This window comes from Dermacentor andersoni, chromosome 6 (genome assembly GCF_023375885.2).
Source record: "Dermacentor andersoni chromosome 6, qqDerAnde1_hic_scaffold, whole genome shotgun sequence".
NCBI lineage: Eukaryota > Metazoa > Arthropoda > Arachnida > Ixodida > Ixodidae > Dermacentor > Dermacentor andersoni.
Genome location: NC_092819.1, coordinates 53,916,912 through 53,940,071, shown reverse-complemented (window position 1 = coordinate 53,940,071; position 23,160 = coordinate 53,916,912). Strand labels below are relative to the sequence as shown.

At 48.7% G+C, this 23,160-nt stretch overlaps 1 protein-coding gene across 1 annotated transcript; it reads left to right on the top strand.

Moving 5' to 3' along the window:
- The first annotated feature begins 139 nt into the window (after positions 1-139).
- LOC126522874 (uncharacterized) lies at positions 140-22,391 on the top strand. The gene is made up of 17 exons (XM_072288925.1): positions 140-193; positions 1,055-1,125; positions 3,103-3,272; positions 4,459-6,465; positions 7,359-7,613; positions 8,064-8,174; positions 8,918-9,010; positions 9,465-9,578; positions 10,594-10,774; positions 12,587-12,679; positions 13,652-13,722; positions 15,135-15,309; positions 15,863-16,039; positions 16,785-16,900; positions 17,596-17,735; positions 19,680-19,833; positions 20,564-22,391. Exons 1-17 carry the CDS (start codon positions 140-142, stop codon positions 20,710-20,712), a joined length of 4,131 nt encoding a protein of 1,376 aa, XP_072145026.1. The 3' UTR covers positions 20,713-22,391.
- Positions 22,392-23,160: the final 769 nt, after the last annotated feature.

Sequence of the window (23,160 nt, the reverse complement as noted above, 5' to 3'; positions counted from 1 at the left end):
TATCGAACTGTCAGGCGTACTTAAAGGCACGCCACTCGCACAGGAAAGCGGGCCTCCAACTGGCATTTTACGTAACACATGCACCGGTGTGAGCCAATGCGCATTGACCGTGTTGCGACTGACGCCAACGCTGACGGCTATGACGCCGAACGAATCCAAGGGAACCAAGAGCCCCGAACCTAACTCCATCACAGTAAGACACAGCTGCACCGCTGTTGTATGAATAAAGTACCGTAACAGGTGGTGTGCCTCTCTTTACGCAATACCCCTCCTACAACCCATAAAAAGTGTTTAAATTCTGGGTTCTTAGTGCCAAAACCGCGATATGATTATGAGGCAGGCCGTAGTGAGGGAGTACGGATAAATTTGGCCACCTAGGGTTCTTTAACGTGCACTTTAATTAGCGTTGGACGGTAATCGATCCAGCGACCTCGTGCTTAGCAGCGCAACGCCATAGCCGCTAAGCCACCACGGCGGGTCCACCTTCCTCAGAACGCTACGGCCCTGTCAAAGCAATGGGAACGAATCTCGAAGGCCGCGCTTTTGCGTTACTCTGTGTGCACTTCCAGCTTTTCCTTCACTAAGGTGGCCACTCTACCTTCGCCGCCACAGAAAGTTGTCCCCGAGTATAGTTTAAGGTTTTCCTTTTCAGCGGTACCTCTTTTTCTTCTTTTTATTCTTCATTGTCCTCAGAACCGATATATGGCAACAGCTGCTGGCCTCATACCAGAGGAGAAGACTAATGAATGACATACACCCTAGCATGAGTTGCTGCGGCCTTACAGTTGCTTGGCTTCGGAGAGAGCCGATAGCGATCACTAAAGGAACTAAAGCGCGAGCCAGCTTCGTGTATCGTTTCAGGTATCGCGGGCGTCCAGGAGAACGATCTATCGGAGCAGCTCAAGGCTCCCCGAATCGTATACAACCCGCTCGACGAAGTACCTTCAGTAATGACGACCCAGTCGAACATAGCCTCCGTCTAATGGCTGCTACCGATTCAAAGAAGCGTACTAGTGGTTATTTATTAGTTCTGTTTTTCTTGTGTTGTTTGCAGCTCGAAGCAGCATGCAGGAAGTCACCGCGGCTCAACAGTTCTTTGAGCAAAGTCACTATCTACGCTTTCCGGTAAGCATTTTTTTCCCTTTTTTGCCACTTTCTTTATCGCGATAGCAATTATATGGACACTCCAGGCACATTTTTGCCGTCGCCGTCGTCGTGATGTTCCGTATAAAGTCCAAGGGCGATAACACCGTCGCCGCGCGCCGTATGTTGTATGTGCGAGTGAAGGAATGCGAGGGTTAGCCGGCGATCGAGGCTCTACCATGCGCGCGCCAGGGAGGAAAGCGGGGAGGAAAAGCGCTGTCCTCCGTCGCACGCATCCGGGGAGGTAGCGGAAGCCGTTGTGGTTCGGTAGCAGCTGCGTACAGCGCGACCGTGCTCAGTCGAGCGGGCTATATCTTGAAAGCGACCTGCTTTGGGGGCATAGTCTAGGTGAGCCGACGGTTCATAGCTTTACGTGAGCTGTGTTCCCGCCACTCAGTTTGCGTTGAAGCGATATACAGCACGAAGGTCATTTCGCTCGCTGCTGCTACCGCACTTCCTCACGCCAGCGTTTTGACAGCGAGTGTCCGCGGTCATCGAGTGTGATGTGCGCATGTTTGCGTGTGCGCGCTGACACCGTGCTTGTTAATTTAATTAGTAAGCAAGTGTTTACAAGATTATACGCCCGATAAACCTACTACCCTTACTTCGTGCGGCTGTCTACTAATTTGCTATCGCAAACGATGTTTCGCATTTCGGGCGTAACTGCGCCTTTTTTAATTGTAATCTGTAGAGTATCTCTATGATATTGTTCTTTTGTTGTCTATTTGGTTCTCTGCTTGGCCGTGTCTGTGCCTAGTTCCTCTGTATTCTTCTATTTTTTTACTTCGTCTACTTTTTCCCAGTGTGAAAAAAATTATTTTAACAAAGCCCGATTTAACGAAAGTTTACTTAACGAAGTGTTGCGATTTTCGACGGATATTCGTAAGCATAACGCGTTAGAAGACTCGAAGTAACGAAGTAAATGTCAATGCCACGCCCGATTTAACAAACTTTCTGGGGAAAACACAGGCAAGGAAACATGTCACGGGCAAACTTTCGCGCGCTAAATGTCTCGAAATTTATTCACGTACTGCTATAGTAAATATATGATACCATGCCTGTTTCATGTGGACCGTTTACCTTTTATGAAAGCACCCGCACGTCGCAGTGTATCAGCATCGGAAACTCAGCGTCAGCTCTACCAGATGGCGCCATATTCACTGCCGTAGCCGAGTTGAAAAGCAGATTGTCTTGTCAGTACTGGCTTAGTCTGCACTTCTCAAGCCCGACAAAGTCCGCGCACGCGGAAATTACGTATTTCTTTCGCTCTAGAATAAATATTACGGTATTTGCAGGAGTGCACGGTTGAATTTCTTTATATTAAACGAACCTCTAGAGTTAACGAAAGAATTCTCGTGTCACATCGTTTTCATTAACTCCTGCTTTCAATTTATGTTGCTGCATGCAAAGCCCACCTTCGTATATATATATGTCCAACTGCATGATCACGTCCTTTAAATCTCGCATGCTCGTGGCCATATTTATATGTGCCATCGTCGACAAATGAAACGCGAACGGGAAAATATAATTTAGGAGACATCTAACACAAATCTCGAAGGTGAGATCTCGCACTTCTAGCTATCCAGTCGCCAAAGATGACGCAAACGCCTAAAACTAAGCGTTTTAGCCAGAATGATGCCCCCATCACGCGAAATGACCAAAAGCGATAAAGAAAGAACATGCTCTAGTCATCCCGAACTTGTTATACGTTTCATTTGTCCACGACGGTCCTTATCTTTGTTTTTTTTTAATTTACACCGTCTAAAATTTGTGCTATATAATTTAAATAACTTTCCGTCACATGTTGCCTTGTAATATGAACTCCACGAACATGCTTGTACACAGTTTTTGGTCTACGAAAACAACCAAGGGTGTATTCCGATTCATAAAGTGAGCTGAATGTAACTGAATCTTTAGACTGCACGTGATGACGTATAGGTCGATTCTCCCATAATTCAGACGAGGGAGCCTCATCGTGCTGTTCGAGGTCGAGGTCGACAAGCGCCACACGCCCGCAGTCGCCGACCTGGAGAGCGAGTTCCGGGAGACGCTACGGCGTGAAGCCGAGATGGGACCCCGAGGCGCGTTCGGCCGGCTCAAGATCGACTGGAACGCCATACAGATGACGGGTGAGCACCGAGACACGCACCGCCGCCGCCGTTCGACCGCCTTTCCTGCGATGAGAAATACGTTGCACTCGTCAGAGCAGCGTGTCGGTGTGATTTGAATTATGCGCTGCTTGTTGTTCACGGAATGGCGTTACCAAACACGCATACTCTCACACGTACACGCACGCTCACGCACACGATCCCTTAGAAAGGCTTAGGTCGCGTGTCAAATATATATATATTGCCAGCGACACATGCCGTTTGATCGTAATTAAGGTACTAAAAGAAAGAAATTCAGGGTGGCAGGATTAATTCGAGGCAGGGAGAGGGCTGCATTAATCTTGTTCACATTCATAGGCCTATAGGCACTCCTGCTGCAGACGTTTCCGAAAAGAGGGTTAAGTTTTCTTCACGTTAAGCTAGCCCACACCTAGAAAATGAAAAGCAGCGATATTTAGGTCGAGGCATTTGAGCCAATAGGGCTGCAGTGTACTAGCAAGAGCCGACCGAGTAAGTGCTCCGATTGACTGCGCATGCTGGAAGCAATGCGGACTCGAAACAGCATCTCGATTAGATACGTGGTTCCAAGAGTGAAGTACTCGCGCGGTCCAGTTTGAATTTGTCCGAAGCAATCCGATGCATGACGCGAGTAGCACATGACCAATTATATTACGAGCAAGTGCGAATGTTTCCTATTGTGCTCTCATCACGGCTCTTAGCTCTCAGAGGTCGGGAGTCTCTCTAGCTTCCTGTACGACATTGGGGCACCAGAGATCCAAAAGGCGCCCCAAAGCGTGCTTTGTCAACACCCACTTTCACACATTGTGGGGCCCTTCATTCTTTTTATTCTTTTCACAACAATCGCATACGCTCACGGCCTACAACGTTCCGCTTCTGCAGCAGAGAACCACTGTTGCAGTAGTAGTAGTTGTTGTTGCCTGAACACTCTCCGATTTGGACTGCATCACTCGTTTTCGTTATTTTTTTCTACGTGACAGAGGCACTGCTACTAACTAGCGAATGATTACTATAATTATCTCGATTTGAGATTACCTGCGGTTGTTACGCTTTCAGAGTAATACAATACGACTGCTCGCACTTGAGCTAATTGAGTGACTGAACTGAATGAACTGACCATTGAGCAAGCTCTTACAATGCGCACTTCTGTGTTCGAACCTCCTTCTGTCTGTCTTCTCTTCTTCTCCAGAAATGCCCGAAAACAGTTTGCTCCGTCCGGGTAGCTCCGTCGACGAAGAGAGCACAACGGGCAGCAGCGCTACGGTGGACTACTACGACCGGGGCGGCGATCAGGAGCAGCGGAATTCAGACCAGTGGATCAACCAACAGAGTCAGGATCCGAGCGATTATTTCGCGCAACACGACAACGAGAGTTCGCCAGGGGCCGCCACCAGCGCGGACTCTTGGCAGCCCTTCTTTCCAGAACAGACAGAAGGCGGCGAGCGGCCGGAAGGCGAGGTCGGCGAAGTCACGTGGGAGACCGCGCCCGAGCTGTCCGAAGACGACGATTCTCACTACGACGGCCCTCACGATCGTCCAGAATCCAGCTCGAGTCAACAGCATCAGGGAGGTCACGCCGTCGCTGCCGTTAACGAGCACGGAAGCGCAGTCGAGACGACCGGGCCGCAAGTAGTCACGGAGCCCGTAGACACGACGGGTGAAAGGTACCCGCACGTCACCGACGCGTCGCCGCCAACGGGGACACCGCGCCCCGTTGCAACTAGTCAGGATATGCTTACACATAAGCACGGCTCGGAACTGACCGAACTTACCGTGGGAGCTGGAGTCGTAGTCAAGGCCAGCGGAAACCCGGCGCATGCGTCCACAAGAAACGCCACTAAGGCAACACCCGTTAGGCCTCTCCTTGTGAGCTCCAAAGACGGGCAGGAGTCATCGTCTCCGTCGGTTTCTGTTGAGGGTCCCAACGTCGCAAGCTCCACTACCTCACCACCCGTGCGAAAACCGGTGTTGCACACGCAAGTGAGCGGGACTGCTGTTTCTCTCGCAAACGGTGAATCAAGCGCCGAGGGTCCTCCTGTTTGGCGGCCGTACAAACCACTATCCTCCTCGGAAATCAGAGTGGGCGGAACGCCGTCAAGTAAACCGCCTGAAGGGAGTTCCGAAAAACCGACGCAGGGTATCGGGCAAGCCTGGCAGATACACTTAGACGATCCCAGTACCCACGCAGGACCCGGCATGGCGTTGAATTACGGACCGAGACCCTCCCAGACGGCGACGAACGTGGGCTTGACGCACGACTCTTCGGCAACGAAGATGCGTGACAAGACACTGGCTTCCGGTATCTCGTTGTCCGTGGGGACCGGTCTCTCAGTTCACCAACAGCCGTCCGTCCAGAAGAACAATCACAGGAAAGAAGTGACAACACCCAAGCCTACCACGTCGACCACAGAGTTCCAGATCGGCGTGGGTCTCTTCGTGCGGCCACCCGTCGTCAGCGGCAGCGACAAAAACCAAGGAACTCACGTTCAGCAGACCACAAAGAAACCGGAGCCACAGTTCATCGACCTTACTGCGGGCCTAGATGGTCTCCCAACGAAAGACAAGGGCCATAACCCAGCCAACCCAGTACCACCGGAGAGACCTGCGCCAGGACCGGCTTCGGAACCTTCCTGGCGTCCAGGGACTGCGCCACCTCCTAGCATAGTTTCAGCACCGGCTCCCGAGATCGCGTCCAAGCCGGTACGAAAGCCCGCGTCAGAATACTCAGAATTTGAAGCTGTTCCTCCTCCCAGTGGACCTGTTGTTGTCCATCAAGACAGAAACAATGAAAGCGCGTTCATTCCAATAGTACATCAGGGCACAAATAAAACTACATTCATTCCTGTAGTCCACCAAAATACAAATAATGAAACTTCTTTCATTGCGGTAATTCATCCAGACAGAGACAACGAAACTAAATTTATTCCGGCCGTCCACCAAGACGGAAGCAATGAAACTGTCTTCAGTCTTGTCGGAGGGACGCGCGAGGGACATGAACTCAAGAACCCCGAGATGAACATCACCTCCATCTCCATTTATCAGACGGTGAGCACCAGCAGCGGAGACCACTCCGAGGTGCACTCGGTCATCTACTCGGGCGGACAGAACTCCGGTGGCATCGCCAAGTTCATCTCCGGCGACTTGCCTTCCAAGCCCGGCGCGTACGACTCCAAGTACACGCCCAATGACGAGAAAGGTGAGTGATCTTTTGTCAGCCCTCCGCTCTGGGTAGCAAATGTGAAGGGGGAAACGGCAACTGACCACAAGGCTGGGGCATGCTTAAGTTCAACGACTGTCCACTGCTGGACGCCTCATATCGTCGGGTCAAGAGCTGATACATGTGATAACAACTGCGTGAATCAAACTCTGCTGAAGTATATTCTCACTTTTTGTTTGTGGAGTTAATGAAGATGTCAATAATTAAATACAGAAAGCTCAGTACAGCTCTTACAGGGCGAGCCTAGAACTAACGCAACATGCAGCCAAAGCTCACTGTTAATGAAGTGAGTTTTGGTCGGAGGTCTACTCGTGCATATCCAACGCTTCAGAGATATGGAGGTAATGAACGAGGCTTCAGCTCACTTCACAAAGCTTCAGGGCGTCGAGTAGCAGCACGTGACTCACTAAGAAGCTTGGAGCGAGACTGGTTTACATGGCCGACTGAACACTATACACGTTCGTTCTTTCTTTAGCTTGCTTCTCGCCCGACTGTTGAGAGGAGTGTATAGCAGATAACGGAGATAAATGTTGACATAAATCGCATACTCCACACAAACTGTGCATAATGTGCGTTTTAGTGCAATGTACACGGTGTACACTATATGTAACGTACAAGCACGCCATTGCAACAAGGTAATATGACAGGAAGTGCTCTGTTGCACGCGAACGTCAGAGGACGCCACTGTTGAGTCTTCTGACTAACGCGTCACCCCAGGCTCCAGGCTCCTTACGAAGCGAAGCGGTGGTCCAAGTGAGAGAGAGAGACAAATCACGTTTAGTCCCTGGCTCTCTCTCACTCAGTGTGTGACGAATAAAAAACAGCATTATGGAATCGCCAGTAACGTTCCGTACGGCTTTCGGACGTCCCAGGTACCGACTTCTACGACAAAGGCAGCAAGAACGGCGATAAGTTTGGCTACCGGCCTCCGTCGACCACGGCCAGTCCCGCGCTGAAGGTGGTGACGCGCGTGTCGTACAGCGTGGTCACCAACGCGCCCCTCACCAAGGAATCCGTGCACGAAAACGACATCACCAAGCACGGAGAAGGCAACGGGCTCAGCGGCGACTCCGCAGTGGACCACACGTCAACCACACCCCTCGTCGTGCCGACGACGTCGAAGCGCGGTAAGCGAAGCTCACTCCTCTACTCTGCAGGTGTCTCGTTTCCGTTGCGTTTATAAGGCCACGATGCAATGGATGGCTTTTATCGAATGACCCTTTGATGCATTGCTACACATTCTAGTTAGGGTTGTATCATGCCGGTCAGGCAGTTGCTGGGGGAAGTTGCCCTCCCGGAGAAATGCAGGCTAGTGAAGGTGAAAGAGAGGTTCATGGTCTCGGCACGGCTCTGTAGATCTGAGAAGTATACAGCTGGGGGGGGGGGGGGGGGGGAGGCGTAAGATACAGCCGGGTTATTATTGGTGCTCGAAGGATATGGGTCTGAACCAAACAAGAGAGCCTGCATTTTACGTACGAGACCTATTTTCCGGGTCTTCTTTTCTTTCTTTTTTTCACAAGTAAGACAAGAGTAAGGTATGCATGTAAAAAAAATGCACGTCTCTTGACTTCTCGCAGACTGCGACTACCTGAAAGAGATCAAGTGCAAGAGTGGCGAGTGCGTGCCCCACTCGGCTCTGTGTGATCGCCGCCTCGACTGCCGGGACGGCTCGGACGAGCGCAACTGCTGTGAGTGCACGCGCATTGTCCCTACCGCTTTCATTTTCCTTTAGATTGCCAATATTTATTTGTTTCTGATGCCAAGGCAGAACTGGCCCCTTCTTAATCGAAGCGTCAAGTGAAGACGTGAAATACATGCTCAAGTTTGCGGAACTCACTTTCCTCTCTCTCTCTCTCTATCTCTCTCTCTCGCTCGCTCGCTCTCATTCTTGGACCTACGTCGCAAGGAGCAACCCAGGCTGAAGTGTGCTGCAGAGAAAGTCTTCCACGAGCTTGTAGGTTCACGCTATAAAGAACCAACTGCATGCAGCACAGAGTCGCAATAAAATGAAGTAAAACGCAACAATAATCGGCACGGATGATTGTGTTCGGTCGTTGTAATGTAATTATGGACAAATGTAGACTGAGTAATAACGACGCATTAACAGCTCAGTTCCTCAACAGCGCTAAAAAAAAAGTGCGTCTTTCATGTGTTTCACAATGTTTACGACGCGGTAGAAGGTTTCTTTAGCCTTACTGATGAATGGGAAGACTGCGTCTTCAGTTGTGGAGAACCTTGCAATTACCGAATTGTTCTAATGTTTATTGATACTGAGAGTAATTTTTCTGCGCTGATTTTCATTTGCTCGGTGGAAAAAGCTGCCGTTTTTCAAGTTTTCTGGATGAACATGCGCGAGTGACGCAGCAAATCAGTGTTCTTAAGAAACTTATTTGGTCTCATTTGCTGCCTCTCATTTTTTTTTTCCTTCCAGCTTGCAAGGATTACCTCAAGCACGAACAGTTACAGCACAAAGTTTGCGATGGCATTCTCGACTGTTGGGACTTGGCGGACGAAATTCATTGTCGTAAGCAACCTTCACAACACATACGGCTCGCCGTGGGGCATATGTGTATCCTATACACCCTTTACGACGCTGCCCATTACATACACTGTTTGTTTTCTTTTCGTAGGTGTCACAGTACAGCCCCTTGATCGGGCTTTCTAGCGCATCGTATTTGTGCTAGGGACAGTGTACGCTGTTATGGTACATTTCATTTAGTGCTGCACACGGACGTGAGCTTAGAAGTAAGCGAATCCATGCAACGTATGTCTGCTGCATCAAAGTGGCGGTAGGGATTGTGAGTCAATGACGTGTCGATGCATGCAAGTCGCCGCAACGGTTGTACGAAACTTGATGCACGTGCATGAAAACGTTGCAAATGCACTGCGCTGCCATCAGATGTCTCTGCTCTGGCCACCGTAGTTAATGACATCGCGTTATTATTCCCTGTTCTCTCTTTATTTTTTATTTTTTCCAGCCTGGTGCAGTCCCGAGATGTTCGTGTGCCCCGGAGCCAAGCAGTGCATACCTCAGCACAAAGTGTGCGATGGCCATCACGACTGCCCCTACGGGCTGGACGAAGTTCAGTGCGGTGAGAGAATGGGGAAAAAAGCTTTTCCATCGAAACATTTGTATTCGTTTCTGATGCTTGCACCGCGTGCAGTGTTTCACTTACCGCATACACTAGTGTAGGGGCCGTACTTACTTTTTTCACAGTTCTGGAGAAGTGCGGCCCTTACACGGGACCGAACCATTTGATTCGGTCCCGTCTAAGGGCTGCTACTAGATGGCTTCACTTACTATATGCCGCTACCAGATGGCTCTCACTAGCGGCATATAGTATCTATATAGCATATAGTGCCACTACTAGATGGCTCTCGCCATCTAGTAGTGGCACGCGGAAGTACGCAGCGCGCGAAAAATTCGTCGATGCGCGCGCGTCATCGGGACACCGAACGCAAGTGCTTTTCCCTTGGAAATTTGTTTTTGAAAATTTTTGGGCTGCCAAGATGGTGGGTGCGGCCCTTACACGGGTGCGGCCCTTACACGAGTTTATACCGTAAATACGTTTGTTTGATATGCGGCCTAATTCGTCTGCATTCGCGTTCGGTATGTCAAAGTTCACAGGCAGTTTTAGCATGGTTCGTAGACGTGTTTCAATTCGCTGAATACCGGAACAATGGAGATTAGCGTGCATGGGCTGGTGGCGCCGATCGGTTCCACTTACGACAACAGGAACGCACGAGCTGTAATCTCAACGACCACATTTTCGGACAAGCTAAAGCTCTCATTGAATTCCAATTCAAGGTAAAGACCACCAAATGGAAGCACACTATGCAGTAACCAACTGAATGGGCCAGGTAAAAAGTGCCTTACACAGGCTGGCCGACGTTTCGATAGATAGACCCATCTTTTTCAGAGACGGCTTTGTCGTTTTTGACGTGTAGTGTAGTGACCTGACGCTATCGGAACTTTGTTGGACGTACGGCGATATGTGGTGTATGTCCGAAACTGGACGTATTGACGTTCGGGCGTATAGCGCTGTCTCACTATCTATGCGTGCGTTAGGCTGCCGAACCTCACACACCGTCGACGCTGGCACGCAGTGGGTCTGGTGGACGAAGAGGAAGAGGCCACGTCCATGTCCTCGGGCCAGGGCTACCTGCAGCTGAAGCGCAACGGCATCTGGGGAAAGCTGTGCGTCGACCGGTTCCCGCGGTACCTGAGCAACGGCACCTGGTCCCTCGGGGAGATCGGACACGCGGCCTGCAACACCCTTTCTTACAGGTCGGGCGTCGTCACGTGACGTAATGGAATACACATCGGATGATCTGCGCGGTGTGGCAGAGTGCCCGCAGGACGGCATCCGTCTTAGATTTGCGCTCAGCAGACAGTGCTGCGTCATGTCCTACAGCAGACGTGACGCAGCACTTAACACATACCCTGAGGCACAAGGGTACCTGGATGCCAGTTACAGAAATACTCAAATTTTTCGTACTGAAACACGCAAAATGGGTTAGTTTAGTTCGGGATACCGAATTGTGATATGTCAAGCCTTGCAAGTACTTTCGGGTCGACACATCGCAAAGGCTTTAAAACAATTTATGGGGTTTTATGCGCGAAAAACACGATCTGATTATGAGGCACGCCGTAGTGGGGGAACTCCGCAATAATTTGGACCACCTGGGGTTCTTTAACGTGCACCTAAGTCTAAGTACACGGCACACTGTAAAGGCTAAGCTTGGCAGTTATCATTAAGGATTGTTATCTAGAATATTTGAATAACTTTCAACTTTTATCTAGCCGCTCTTATAGCACAATAGATTTCGTAGAAATAGATGCAATTGTTGATTGATTGATTGATTGATTGATTGATTGATTGATTGATTGATTGATTGATTGATTGATTGATTGATTGATTGATTGATTGATTGATTTTACCGTGTCAAAGCAACAACTCAGCTGTGAAGTAACGCTGCACTCTTGGAGTGCGGATGTACTTCTGCTAAATGGGGTTATTTAACATGCGCCCAAATCTGAGTACCCTTATTTAGTCCCGCTTAATTATCGTCAGTACGACAGCTACATTTTCGCTTGCAAACATGTTCGTTTGTGCATACTAGAGTTACTGTATGTGCTACCAAAATACCTTTGGTAGCATATAGAGTAACTCTAGTGCACACCACAGGTGCATTTACCATTCACGCTCCTGTGAAGCTGCGTGTGTGGGGCCCTGTGGCTTCGATCGTCAACCTCAGGTCGCTTTCAACAGCTTAAACGCTGGCTTCCAACATCGTCTGATATTCCATGACGTGAACAATAATAATAATTATTATTATTATTATTATAATATATGGGGTTTTACGTGCCAAAACCACTTTCTGATTATGAGGCACGCCATAGTGGAGGACTCCGGAAATTTCGACCACCTGGGGTTCTTTAACGTGCAGCTAAATCTAAGTACACGGGTGTTTTCGCATTTCGCCCCCATCGAAATGCGGCCGCCGTGGCCGGGATTCGATCCCGCGACCTCGTACTCAGCAGCCTAAAACCATAGCCACTGAGCAACCGCGGCGGGTATTATTATTATTATTATTATTGTTAGTAGTAGTAGTAGTAGTAGTAGTAGTAGTAGTAGTAGTAGTAGTAGTAGTAGTAGTAGTGTTTAAAGATTGTTCCTTTCAGTAATTGTTTTTTTTTTACTTATGTACCCCTGCCGTCTTTTTTTTATGTGTGCGTGCGCCAGCAATAAGACCTCAGTTTTTTTTTTCTCGGCACGGTAAATAAATGATTAATTGATCGATTATCATTAATATTATTTACGATGCACAGACCGCTAGCTGTCTAGCAAGACTTACTTATGCTTCCCATCTCGAATTCTCCGTTATCTTATCGACATTTAGAACGCAAACTGCAGAGGGAGCGAAAATTGACAGACACATAAAAAATAATAGCATAAGATAAAACAAGATAAAAGCACGAACCAACTAGCCCAGCAACGAATAGCGACAAGTTCTGTGTCACTTTGTCCCATACAACAACGCAGTACAACTGCCGCACGATTATCGCGGTTCAAGCCCGCTTTTTCCTTGTTTACAGGAAAGTTCTCGCCATCCGGAGATCGAAGGACAAGAAGCACGACGACGGCAGCCGCTACTTTGAGATGAGGCACGAAGACGACGAGAAGTCGAAGTACGTCACGGTTTTTTGCCAACCAACCTTAGCGGAGCGTTTTCATTTGGGAGACAGATTCTGTCGGGACGTGAACAAAAAAAAAAGGATGTCTTTAGATTTCACTCTTCTAAAACAGTAATTCGAATGCTGTAGGGAGACCAACTCCCTTGTCAGGTACCGACAAACGCTTACATCATGTCTCCCATATTTTTTTTCTTTTTCTTTTTTTTTTTAGCGTGTTCTGATGAGAGAAGTATGGCAACGGTTTACTCTCAAACTTCATTAGCGAAGGTCCTCTTTTGGGAGGTCTTCGGTGGTCGGCTCCGGACCACCGCTAGTTGCACTTCGTCATGGCCTAAGTAAACAGAGTTCCGCCTAAATCATTGTCACGGAGTCGTTTATACATGATTTGCAGAGCAATCAATGTGTTAACGTCAGTCTGCTAAAAGCGCTATTCTTTATTGCTGCGAAGAGACGCAGAAGTGAACGGCGCGGCAAATTTCGCGCACCTCGATTTTCTTTTCTTTTTTTTTTTCGTTGTTATTAGGATGCACTGTAGTTTCATACATTAGGATTTATACGATAGATTATTGTTGCTGTCCTCGAAATACTTAAGGCTAATCTTCATACCTTCTTTTTTAAATATCAATTTGTTTCTTTTTATTTGTTTTTAATTTTTTGTGAAGACTAAATATAGCGCATTTAGTATCGTGGCAGCGAGATGCCTAACCGGTGTGCCGAGGCTTGAGTCCAGTCTCAAAAGACAAATAAAAGAAACATTGCAGCAAAACAGGACGATAAATTCCTCATTCATACCAGGAATCTAAGTATTATTATTTTTGCCCAAACAGTTCTCTTTCTTTTTCTTTCTTTCTTTCTTTCTTTCTTTCTTTCTTTCTTTCACTTGATGTGTGTTACCACGAATCGACACGTACGACGGTAAAGTGCGAGGATGTTTAACTCTAATTATTGCAATTCTTCCCATTACAGCATCGCTCTCATGTACAAGGAGACGGACTGCCCTAGAAAAGAGGTGCTACACATCAAGTGCTCAACTCTTGGTAAGAGAATTTGCCGAGATATCCAAACCGCGTTGGGTAACATGTCAATGGGATCGAAAGCTAATGGGCTAGCTGGGTGTGGGTCGATGCTGATAGCCGCTGATCCACTGCGACGGGTTGCTGTCAGCAGTGGATCAGCGGCTATCGATCCTGAAAGAATCGTTTCTTTAAATGGGTGGTCTTAACAATAGGAGTGATTGGCCTCTGCTGTGTGTCCCAGCTAACGTAAGCTAAGCTGTTCAACGGAAAAAGAATATATTAAAAAAGACATGGTGAATGATACAACTTTAAGACATATGGTGTTCAGTCATCAGACCTCCGACGACCAAACACTCTAGGTCTTAAAATTGTATCTTTCACCGTGTTTTTTAATCTTGCTTTTCTTTTTGTTAACCAGCTTGGATAACGTTAGCTGGGGCACCCTATATAGTTGGTACAGATCCACAGCTTTCGTTAGCGAGAATTCAAAATACAAACACAGACCACAAGGCGATGTCCATGAGCGCACGCCGTCTTTCTCCATGACGTCTCCGAATGTGTGGCTTGAATTCGCGCTAACAGAAGCCGCGCTAAAGGTGTTCGCAATCGTGTTGAACCACCCCGCCCACAGCCGTGGGCCGTGTGACAAAGAACACCGAATTGGATTTTTAAGGAACGATTACTCGCAATGTGTGGACTATAGTATATGTCATAATAGTGTGTAACCATCAGTATAGGTTTGCAGTTATCTAGCCTCACTGACCCGGAGGAAAGCTTGGGCTGATTGGCGCAACATTAGGAACGATAGAGCAGCCCGAGAGACATCGACGAAGGGAAGACGCAAGACACATAGATGCGCTAACAACTCCACTCTGAAGTTACCCTCGCGCAGATTAGCAGGCCAGATACTCCCCTTTCCTGCCGACCTCTCTGCCGTTTCCAGTCAGTAAACTTCTTTCTTCCACTATGAAGTATAAAGGTTATAAACAGGGATAAGGTGCCTCGGAAAGGCCAGCCTTTCTGAGGCACCTTATCCCTGTTTATAACCTTTACACCACAGTGCGTTATTCCATCTGTCAGCCCCTTTCTTGATTTTTTATTTCCACTATGAAGCGTTAGTTAGTCAGCGCCTGTATCTGGGTCTTGCATCTTCCCTTCGTCCATGTCTTTCAGGCTGGTAGTCTTTAGTAGTGAAATACTAAAGCGCCAAACAGACGACACAAGAATAGACACGGACGAGCGCTTGTCCGTGTTTCTCCTTGTGTCGTCTGTTTGGCGCTTTAGTACTTCACTATCATGCACCAACTAGCCCAACAAAGAGTTCTGCTAGTCTATAGTCTCACGAAAGCAATTCATTCCTAGTCTCTCGAAAACAATGTGAGCGTTTCATTTCACGCTGACTCAAGTGGGGTACTTGTGGTTCGCGTTCGCAGAGTGCGGCATCCGCCCGCTGGGCACGTCGCTGCGGCAGCGCATCGTGGGCGGCCACAGCTCGGCTCCGGGCTCCTGGCCCTGGCAGGTGGCGCTGTACAAGGAGGGCGAGTTCCAGTGCGGGGCTGCACTCGTCAGTGACCGCTGGCTCGTCACTGCAGGACACTGCTTCTACAAGTCAGTCTGCCCGCGGTGTTTGTCTGTCCGGTTGCCTATAGCACCTCGTAGGCCTGTCAGCATTACATTCTATTTGGCATTAATGTCCTTACGAGGTTGTCTGACCTACTGAACTAAAAACAATGCCCACGAAGGGAACGGCTATGAAGAATAAAGTGCAGTGATGGAATTGGGAAATTCGCCGGTGTACCATGGGCACCGTTGAAGTAGTAAAGGTATAGCTTGAGTTTTCTGGGGAAAAATAAATTGTGATGAAGTTGATGATAACAAGCCCAAATGAGCAGAAACTCGTACATAACATTTACTTGAACACACGCGGCAAAAGTGTCAGTGAACTACCGTTGCGCTTATCAAATGGGTGTTAAAACCACGCGGAATCTTTGTTGCGAGCCTTTAACAGAATGACTACAGAAATTGAAGAAACTAGCATCCCACCTCGTGTTACTTAAGGAAAGCGAACTTTCGTAGCGTAGCACAAAGGCCATTAGTCATTCAAGCACGCGAACTTTTATTTCTCCCCTTTATTCTTTCCCAACTTTTACCCTTCTGACAGCACGCTGACGTCCCACTGGGTGGCACGGATGGGCATGCTTCGTCGCGGCACCGAGATGCCTTCCCCATTCGAGGTGGTGGCGAGCATCTCGCACGTCGTCATCCACCCGGAGTACGTGGACAAGGGATTCGCCAACGACATCGCGCTGCTCAAGCTGGACAAGCCCGTAGACTTCAGGTAGCTTTTCTTTCTGTTTTCCATCTCTTGCGCCGGCGATCGATTAATGATCCACGCGCGCCACGTCAACGAGACCAAAGGTACGATGGCGAGAGAAGAAAAATAAAAAAAAAAAGAACGGTGTGGCAGTGGGCACCGTGTCTGCCTTGTTGCTTTTCGAGCAGCTGAAGTATGAGAAGAACACATTGAGTGGCTATAGTTCATTCGCAGGGGGCCACTGCGCGAATGCAAAAGAAAAGGAACACCACTCAAGAAGCAACACAGAAACAGTGTAAGCGCAGACTACCCTCTCAAGTCACCGCTTAGACTATTCCTATGTGTATTCCTGTGAAGTGTCCTTTCCTTTGCATTCGCGCACTAATTCCCTACTGTAGTCACCTGAACTATCCCACCGCCAAAGATAAGAACAGATGATATTAGGCAAACGAGGCGTGATTGAGTGGAGAAGAGGAACTTGCGAAATAAAGATAGGACTGTTCATGCAGAATATGCTGCGTAAATGATATCTTGAGATATTGTCAATGTTACGACCACGGCCTTACGTCGTTTTAGTCCCAGCTACTGTGATAATGAGAACATGCATACTCGACTGATATACTACGAACGGAGATGGTGCTGCTCATCTCGTGGTTCTTGGATGTTGACTGCGCCCACAGTGCACAGACTTCCTCTCGAGTCGCCTGGCGCAATAGTACATAGAAGGGCTTGGATGCTGAATCGGTGAACGGACCTTGTTTCTTTCCAGTGATTACATTCGACCCATCTGCTTGCCGAGCGACGGTGAGACGGAGAGGCCGAGACACACATCGTTCTGCGTGGCCGTCGGATGGGGAAAGCTGCTCGAAGTGGGACGCCTGTTTCGTAAGCGTTCTTCTTCATCTTCCCGTTTCCGGACAGCGTTTCCAGTTAGAGCTTATCGTCTTTTTTGCTCTTGTTTTTTTTTTTTATCGCTATACGGAGTATCAAGGGAGGAAAGTAAGACGAATATGACGATACTTCATGTGTGTTTTATCCATGCCTGTGTTTCTGTCTCTGCTTTATTTCTGCGCTATTTTCGCACAGCGATTTCTCTCTTCGCGTTGATTGTCGCACTGAAGACGAATGCGAGAATTCCTAAGAAAGGAGATTTTTTGGTGACCAAAAACACCCCCGTTGTACTCAGTCTAGTATGGTGAAAGAAAACTGAGGTTCACGGAAAGATAGGAGATTTGAAGTAATCCACTCGGGTCGAACGAGCGATTCCTCAGGCTGTAGCCAACTTTTTGACAAGCGAACTTGTCGTTGGCTACAACCTGAGAAACCGCTCGTTCGACCACTGTTGAATACATCAGTCTAAGACGTGCTCACTCATATTCAACTAACCCTTGAATAAATGCGCCTCACATCGCCTGGATAAAATTGAACAGCCACGCGAACAGAATGACACGCGAAGCGCCAAAAGAGCGTGTCGTTCGCAGTGTCAAATTCACCTTCGCACTTGCCATGAATAGCCAAACACTGTGTCGGGTGCTGGTTTCTACTAAAATGGCGACGTCTCCGTATCTGCGCACGTGCAGCGGACACGCTGCAGGAGGTGCCGTTGCCGGTGCTGACGACCGAGGAGTGCCGCCGGAGGACGCTCTTCCTGCCGCTGTACAACATCACGGAGAACATGTTCTGCGCCGGATACGAGAGGGGAGGCAGGGACGCCTGTCTGGTGAGTGCGCGAAGATACAGACTGCACGAAACTACAAGGATAAAAATCTCACTTGACCGGAATAGCCGAGTTAAACTATGCTTTCGAGCACAAAAGTATAATAAATAAACAAACAAATAAAGATTGATTGATTGATTGATTGATTGATTGATTGATTGATTGATTGATTGATTGATTGATTGATTGATTGATTGATTGATTGATTGATTGATTGATTGATTGATTGATTGATTGATTGATTGCCACAGCTCGACATCTGCCCAGTACTTGCAAGCGCTTCACTATATTCGGTGCAATTCCTTCACCATACGGGAGTGTTTTTCCAAAGGTTCCGTTATACCCGAGCTTAATACTTCTGCACTTTCCAAAATATCCAACGCATGTTTGTATACGTTGGATTGGCTTTACTGACGTCGGCGTCCGGCTGCATGTTCCGACGGCCTGGTCATGCCGCCGCATCGGGGCGGCGATGCAGGCTGCTTTACTGACTGTCCTCTAGCTAACATTTGGTGTCTGAGTATTTTACGCAGTTCCTTAGCACTTTACGGGGGCGAGTGATTACCTCTACGCTACTTGCGAAGAAGCCAAGTTCAGGATAATGTAACGATTCTCTGATTGCCATTGTCCTTTTCGCATTTCGCCAGCATTTGAAGCGGCGCTCCATCCACCGTAGCGGTGGATGACAAAAATAAGAAAAGAAGGAGCGGTGAGTGAGTGAGTGAATAAACTTTATTTCGGAGACCAAGCTATTGATGCCCGAATGTGGAGTAAAATAAAAAATAGAATCTAAAGAAAAGCTGTCTTCTCCGCAATACGAGTTCGTGTGGGGCGAAGCCCGCTTTAGCGGCTATTTTCTTCATGCACCATGTGAAACTTAACGTGCGTATGTTTACGGAAGCGAGAACGTTGCCATAGCAACGGCAAGCGTCGTCATCGATAAAAACGAAAAAACAATCCTCTCGTCTCTAACCGAGGCCTTTTCGATTCCCCTAAGCCGGGCGGCTCTTCCGAATGCGCCAATAGAGCAGCGGCTGCGTCACGTGCTCAGAGGATGTGTACCGCACGCTGTACGCTGCTGACGATAGCAGAATCCATTCGTCGAAGTATAGCAACGTGACCGGGAAGGCCTTCACGGCTTCGTGTGCCGGATGGCTCTCAAGCTGCGGGCTTACGTCCTGTTCTGCCCCGCTGTGCGCGTCGTCTTGCCTTGCGCTGCTCTTTGGAATGATTACGCAGTGACTGACGTGCCTATAGTACAGATAGTAGATTACTGAACTCCGATGAAAGGCGGTGCTTCGGTTGAGCACTCGCCGGCAGGTGTCATAAGGGTCGATGATCCGGCTGCAGCCAACGTCGTCCTCCTCCTCCTCCTCCTCCTCCTCCTCCTCCTCCTCCTCCTCATCATCATCATCATCATCATCATCATCATCATCATCATCATCATCCTGCCTGTTGGGATCTGCTAATAGACAAGGCGTGCTTTTCTACACAGCGCCATATTGCCACGCGTCGTTGCTTTACCTTTTCCGAGTGTTAGTTTTCACTGGATTATCGCTGTTATCAAGTTGCAGCTCGGCGCAAAATGCATAATTTATTGAACGCAGTCGCGATTTCTGTGCCAAAGGAGGCGTGTATATGACCGGATTCGACGACCAACGACTGTGCTCGCCACTTATCGTTGCAACTTCAGGGTTGCTTGTTTTTTTACGGCCACGGGTTCGCCCAATAAAGATTTAGATTTGAAATTGAGAGCACTAGCAGTGTTTGATTTTTCAGTCCCTACAACGCGCAAAATATGAAATAATGCGCGCGCAAGTTAATTTTGTAAATACAATATAGTTGAGTCAAGTTTGTTGGCTGTAGTTGAACGGCTCTTGCAGTGCGGTTTCGTTGGAACATCCTCTTCGCTAACGGGAGTTGTGTTCCTGAACCATCATTTTTCAGGGGGACTCTGGAGGACCGCTCATGTGCCAGAAGGTGGACGGCCGGTGGTCGCTGGTCGGGGTGACCAGCAATGGCGACGGTTGCGGACGTCCGGGCAGGCCCGGCGTCTACACCAAAGTGATGCGCTACTTGCCCTGGATTCACAACACCATGGGTGCGTACTCCGCCACCAAGGCGCGACCTCTTTGTTGCTAACACAAATGCGCGACCAAGACTCGTAGCCAGAATGCGAAATTGAAAGATACCCAGTATAAAGCAATGTCAGTGGTCAATGATGGCTAGGGTGGGTCGAATCGTGTCAGTGGCTCAGCTTTGAAATGCGAGATGACCATACGTGGTGGAATGTCAAGTAAGTCCTGCCGCTGGGCGTCCTGGAAAGTTTACAACTGGGAAAGACGAAAATCTCGTTGTATAGTATGTACCAAAACTTTCGACGCCATGTTGGATGTCACCAAAGCTACTGATGGACCGTGTAGTGGCGCACCTCTGACATATACTTCTGGCTCTGAACACGGCGAAGAGTCATAGGACAAGTGCCCATGTCACACTCCAGACAACGCCACCGACTATTTGTACGCGGCGCGTACTGGCAGCCATGCTGTTAAGGTTAACTTCGTGCCACCAGATGTAACATAACCTCGGAATGCAAGCATACCCCGGAACTTAATGCGCACTGTTTGGCTAGTTATTTCTTGATTATTCGTACCGCACTAACCGGAACACAACCACAGTGAAGCATAACAGGACAAGCGTGATCCCGTTGTCCTCGCTGTGGTGTTGTCCATGGTTATCGCGATACACACTGTAACGTACCACGCAGTGTGAGCGAACCACGGAAATCTATAACCCAATCATTATTTGCGCTGGCCAATTGACATTCGCAGAGAGCAATCCGTCACCCAAGCCACCGAGCGTGTGCAAGGGGGTGCGCTGCCGTCTCGGACGTTGCATCACCCAGGAACATCTGTGCGACGGCACCAAGGACTGCTTCGACGGTCGCGACGAGGAGGACTGCCCCATCGGCAGCGGCTGAAGTCGTCGATCGCCATCGAGTAGCAACCTGAGTTCGACCGTCGTGGTTTCGTTGCAAGGGCTCTTGCTTTTTTTGGCCAAACTTGCACTGTGATAGATACACCCCCCTCCCCCTTTCTTTCTTTTCTTTTTTTTATTCCAAAACTCCCGTGTTGTGTGCCGTCGTGTATAGTCCTCGTTCCAGTCTTCGTCGTCCGTGGGCATTGTGTGTCTTCGGTGTCGCGTCCCCGCGTCGTGGTATTACTACAATAGTACGGGCGTCCACACTTTTGTCCAGAAAACGCTTGGACTGTGCGCTAAAGAGCAAGTAAATCGATATCTTTGCGCTGCTGCTCGGTTTGCGAGGTATTAGAGAGTTTTTGCGTACCGCTACCGCACTACCGAAACCGTTCCTGCAACCTGCGAGTTTTGAACGTGCCGTATAACTAAGCTACGACAGCTGCACGACTTAGCTATGCGGATATGTGACAGGTTGCGGAGAGAGTGAAGGTGGAACGCTAACGGTATGCTAAAGCTCACTAATGCTTTTGAGCAGCGCTAACCACATGGACGTGGTGGCCACATAGTATTCACTCCGGTACCTCGAACCTCCTGTGCTACTTGCTCTGCAGCGCAGCGCTCCAGCGTTTTCTACAAAACATTCGTGGATGTCCGTACGCACTTGTGTGTCAGGAAAACATCGTGCTACTCGGTGCCAACTGCTGCAGGAACGCTCATGAAAAGAAAAAATAGAGTGCGCGACCTCAGCCCGTATACCCCACCTGAAGGCTTTCTGCGTGTGTGTTGGGGGAGATTTCTCCCAAGGGACCGATGATATCAAGGGTACGAGGGGGCGCCGTACGTTTTCCCAAGTGCGAGTCATCACCACCTCTCATCTTGTGCGTCAAAGCTAATTCAATGTCAGCATGATCTCCGCTCTAACGTACGTACACGTGTGATGCTGGGTAACTATACACTGCACTATACTAACTGTACTGCGTCGTTTGGCGAAGCCAAGCGTAGTAACGCGTTTTAGGCTGCGCGAGTACGCTCGAAAGCTAAAAGTTGTGCGCGGCGGGAATGGTGCGCGATTAACCAATGTTGTAACAGCTTTAACAGCTGTCGTAACAGCTTAGAAACAAATTGTGCGCGGTCCGGTTCAAACGATCTTTTGAACGCATCATCTGAAAGTCGCTAACTTGAAATCGTGTCGTGTTACATGCACGACGCCAGTACGTCCCGCTTCCCCCCTAATCCATCATGACATATTGTGTGCCCAGGCGATAGCATAGCCACCCGCGCATCTTCACAGGTCGCCACATGCTCCTTGCTATATATAGCGTCCTGCTGAAAGTCGTCACCGCTAACTCCACATGTGCATCGTTTACAACGCTCGCTGAACGCATCATTCACATAACACTTGTGTCGAACACGGAAAACTCATCTTCGAGAGCAGCTAAACAAGGTAGGGAAGCGCAGAGCTCAATGAACAAAAAACAAAAAAAAAACATCACGTTGCATTCCATATCGCTTTCCCTCTAGTCAGCCCGGGGCAACCCACTCAAACTTAATCACTAGGCTCACTTAATTTATGTGTTCACCTTTCAATTAAATGGTCCGCGTAAAGGTATGAATGTGTTTTGTATGTTTCTGGTGTCGCCGTGATGTGTTTGAATAAAGCAAAAATGTGGTGACTGCCAACTGCGACTTGGTTTTCTGCGCCGAAGGTCACAGAAAAAGCGATAATCGGGGCCATTATTCACAAAGCAGCTCATACAATAGAGCTGCTCTTCGTAAGAAGGTTCGTGAAAAACAGACGCCGGAGAACCGTTATAGCGAACATATTATGAGCGTGGACGGCCAGCCAACGACAGCTCTTACGAATGAAGGGCTATGTGAATTAGGCGTTATGGCCAGTTATTTACAGACAGTTCGTGCGATACAGTGGTTCGACAAAAAGGGTTCGTATAAAGATTAGGCTTGATATGGTGAACGATGGCTTGTAGGAGATTTCGCCGCTACACTACAATGCATCCTCAAGTCAGACGCCTGTTGACGTCATGCACGTTTCGCGGCTGAAGCCATACTTCGCTGGTAATTCTTCGCCTGCCACGCGCCCAGACGGCGCTTCGCCACCCGGGGGTCCTGTTACGGAAGGATGAAAGAAGAGAGGACGAAGAAGATCGGAGACGCTGGCTGCTGCATGTTGTTTTCTTCTTTCTATACTCGCAACGTCGCCGTAACATATTGATGAAGGAGTGCACTTGAAATAGGCACGTTCACGCACGCATGAAAAAGGGCATACACAGGAGCTAGACTTCAACTACAGTAGCTGCAGTAGTAGCAGTAGTTGCAGTCCAACGCCTTCGTATGTCCTTTTTCATGCGTGCGTGAACGTGTCTATTTCAAGTACGCTGCTTCATCCATATCGTGGCTCACCAACATGCACATATAAAGTAAAGAATAGGCG

Bases quoted from the DNA above. Each gene is read 5' to 3' on its own strand.
- LOC126522874 (XM_072288925.1), top strand. From the start codon at position 140: ATGACGCCGAACGAATCCAAGGGAACCAAGAGCCCCGAACCTAACTCC. The intron at 12,680-13,651 runs GTACGTCACGGT...TTCCCATTACAG, and splicing joins GAAGACGACGAGAAGTCGAA to CATCGCTCTCATGTACAAGG. The intron at 15,310-15,862 runs GTCAGTCTGCCC...CCCTTCTGACAG, and splicing joins GCAGGACACTGCTTCTACAA to CACGCTGACGTCCCACTGGG.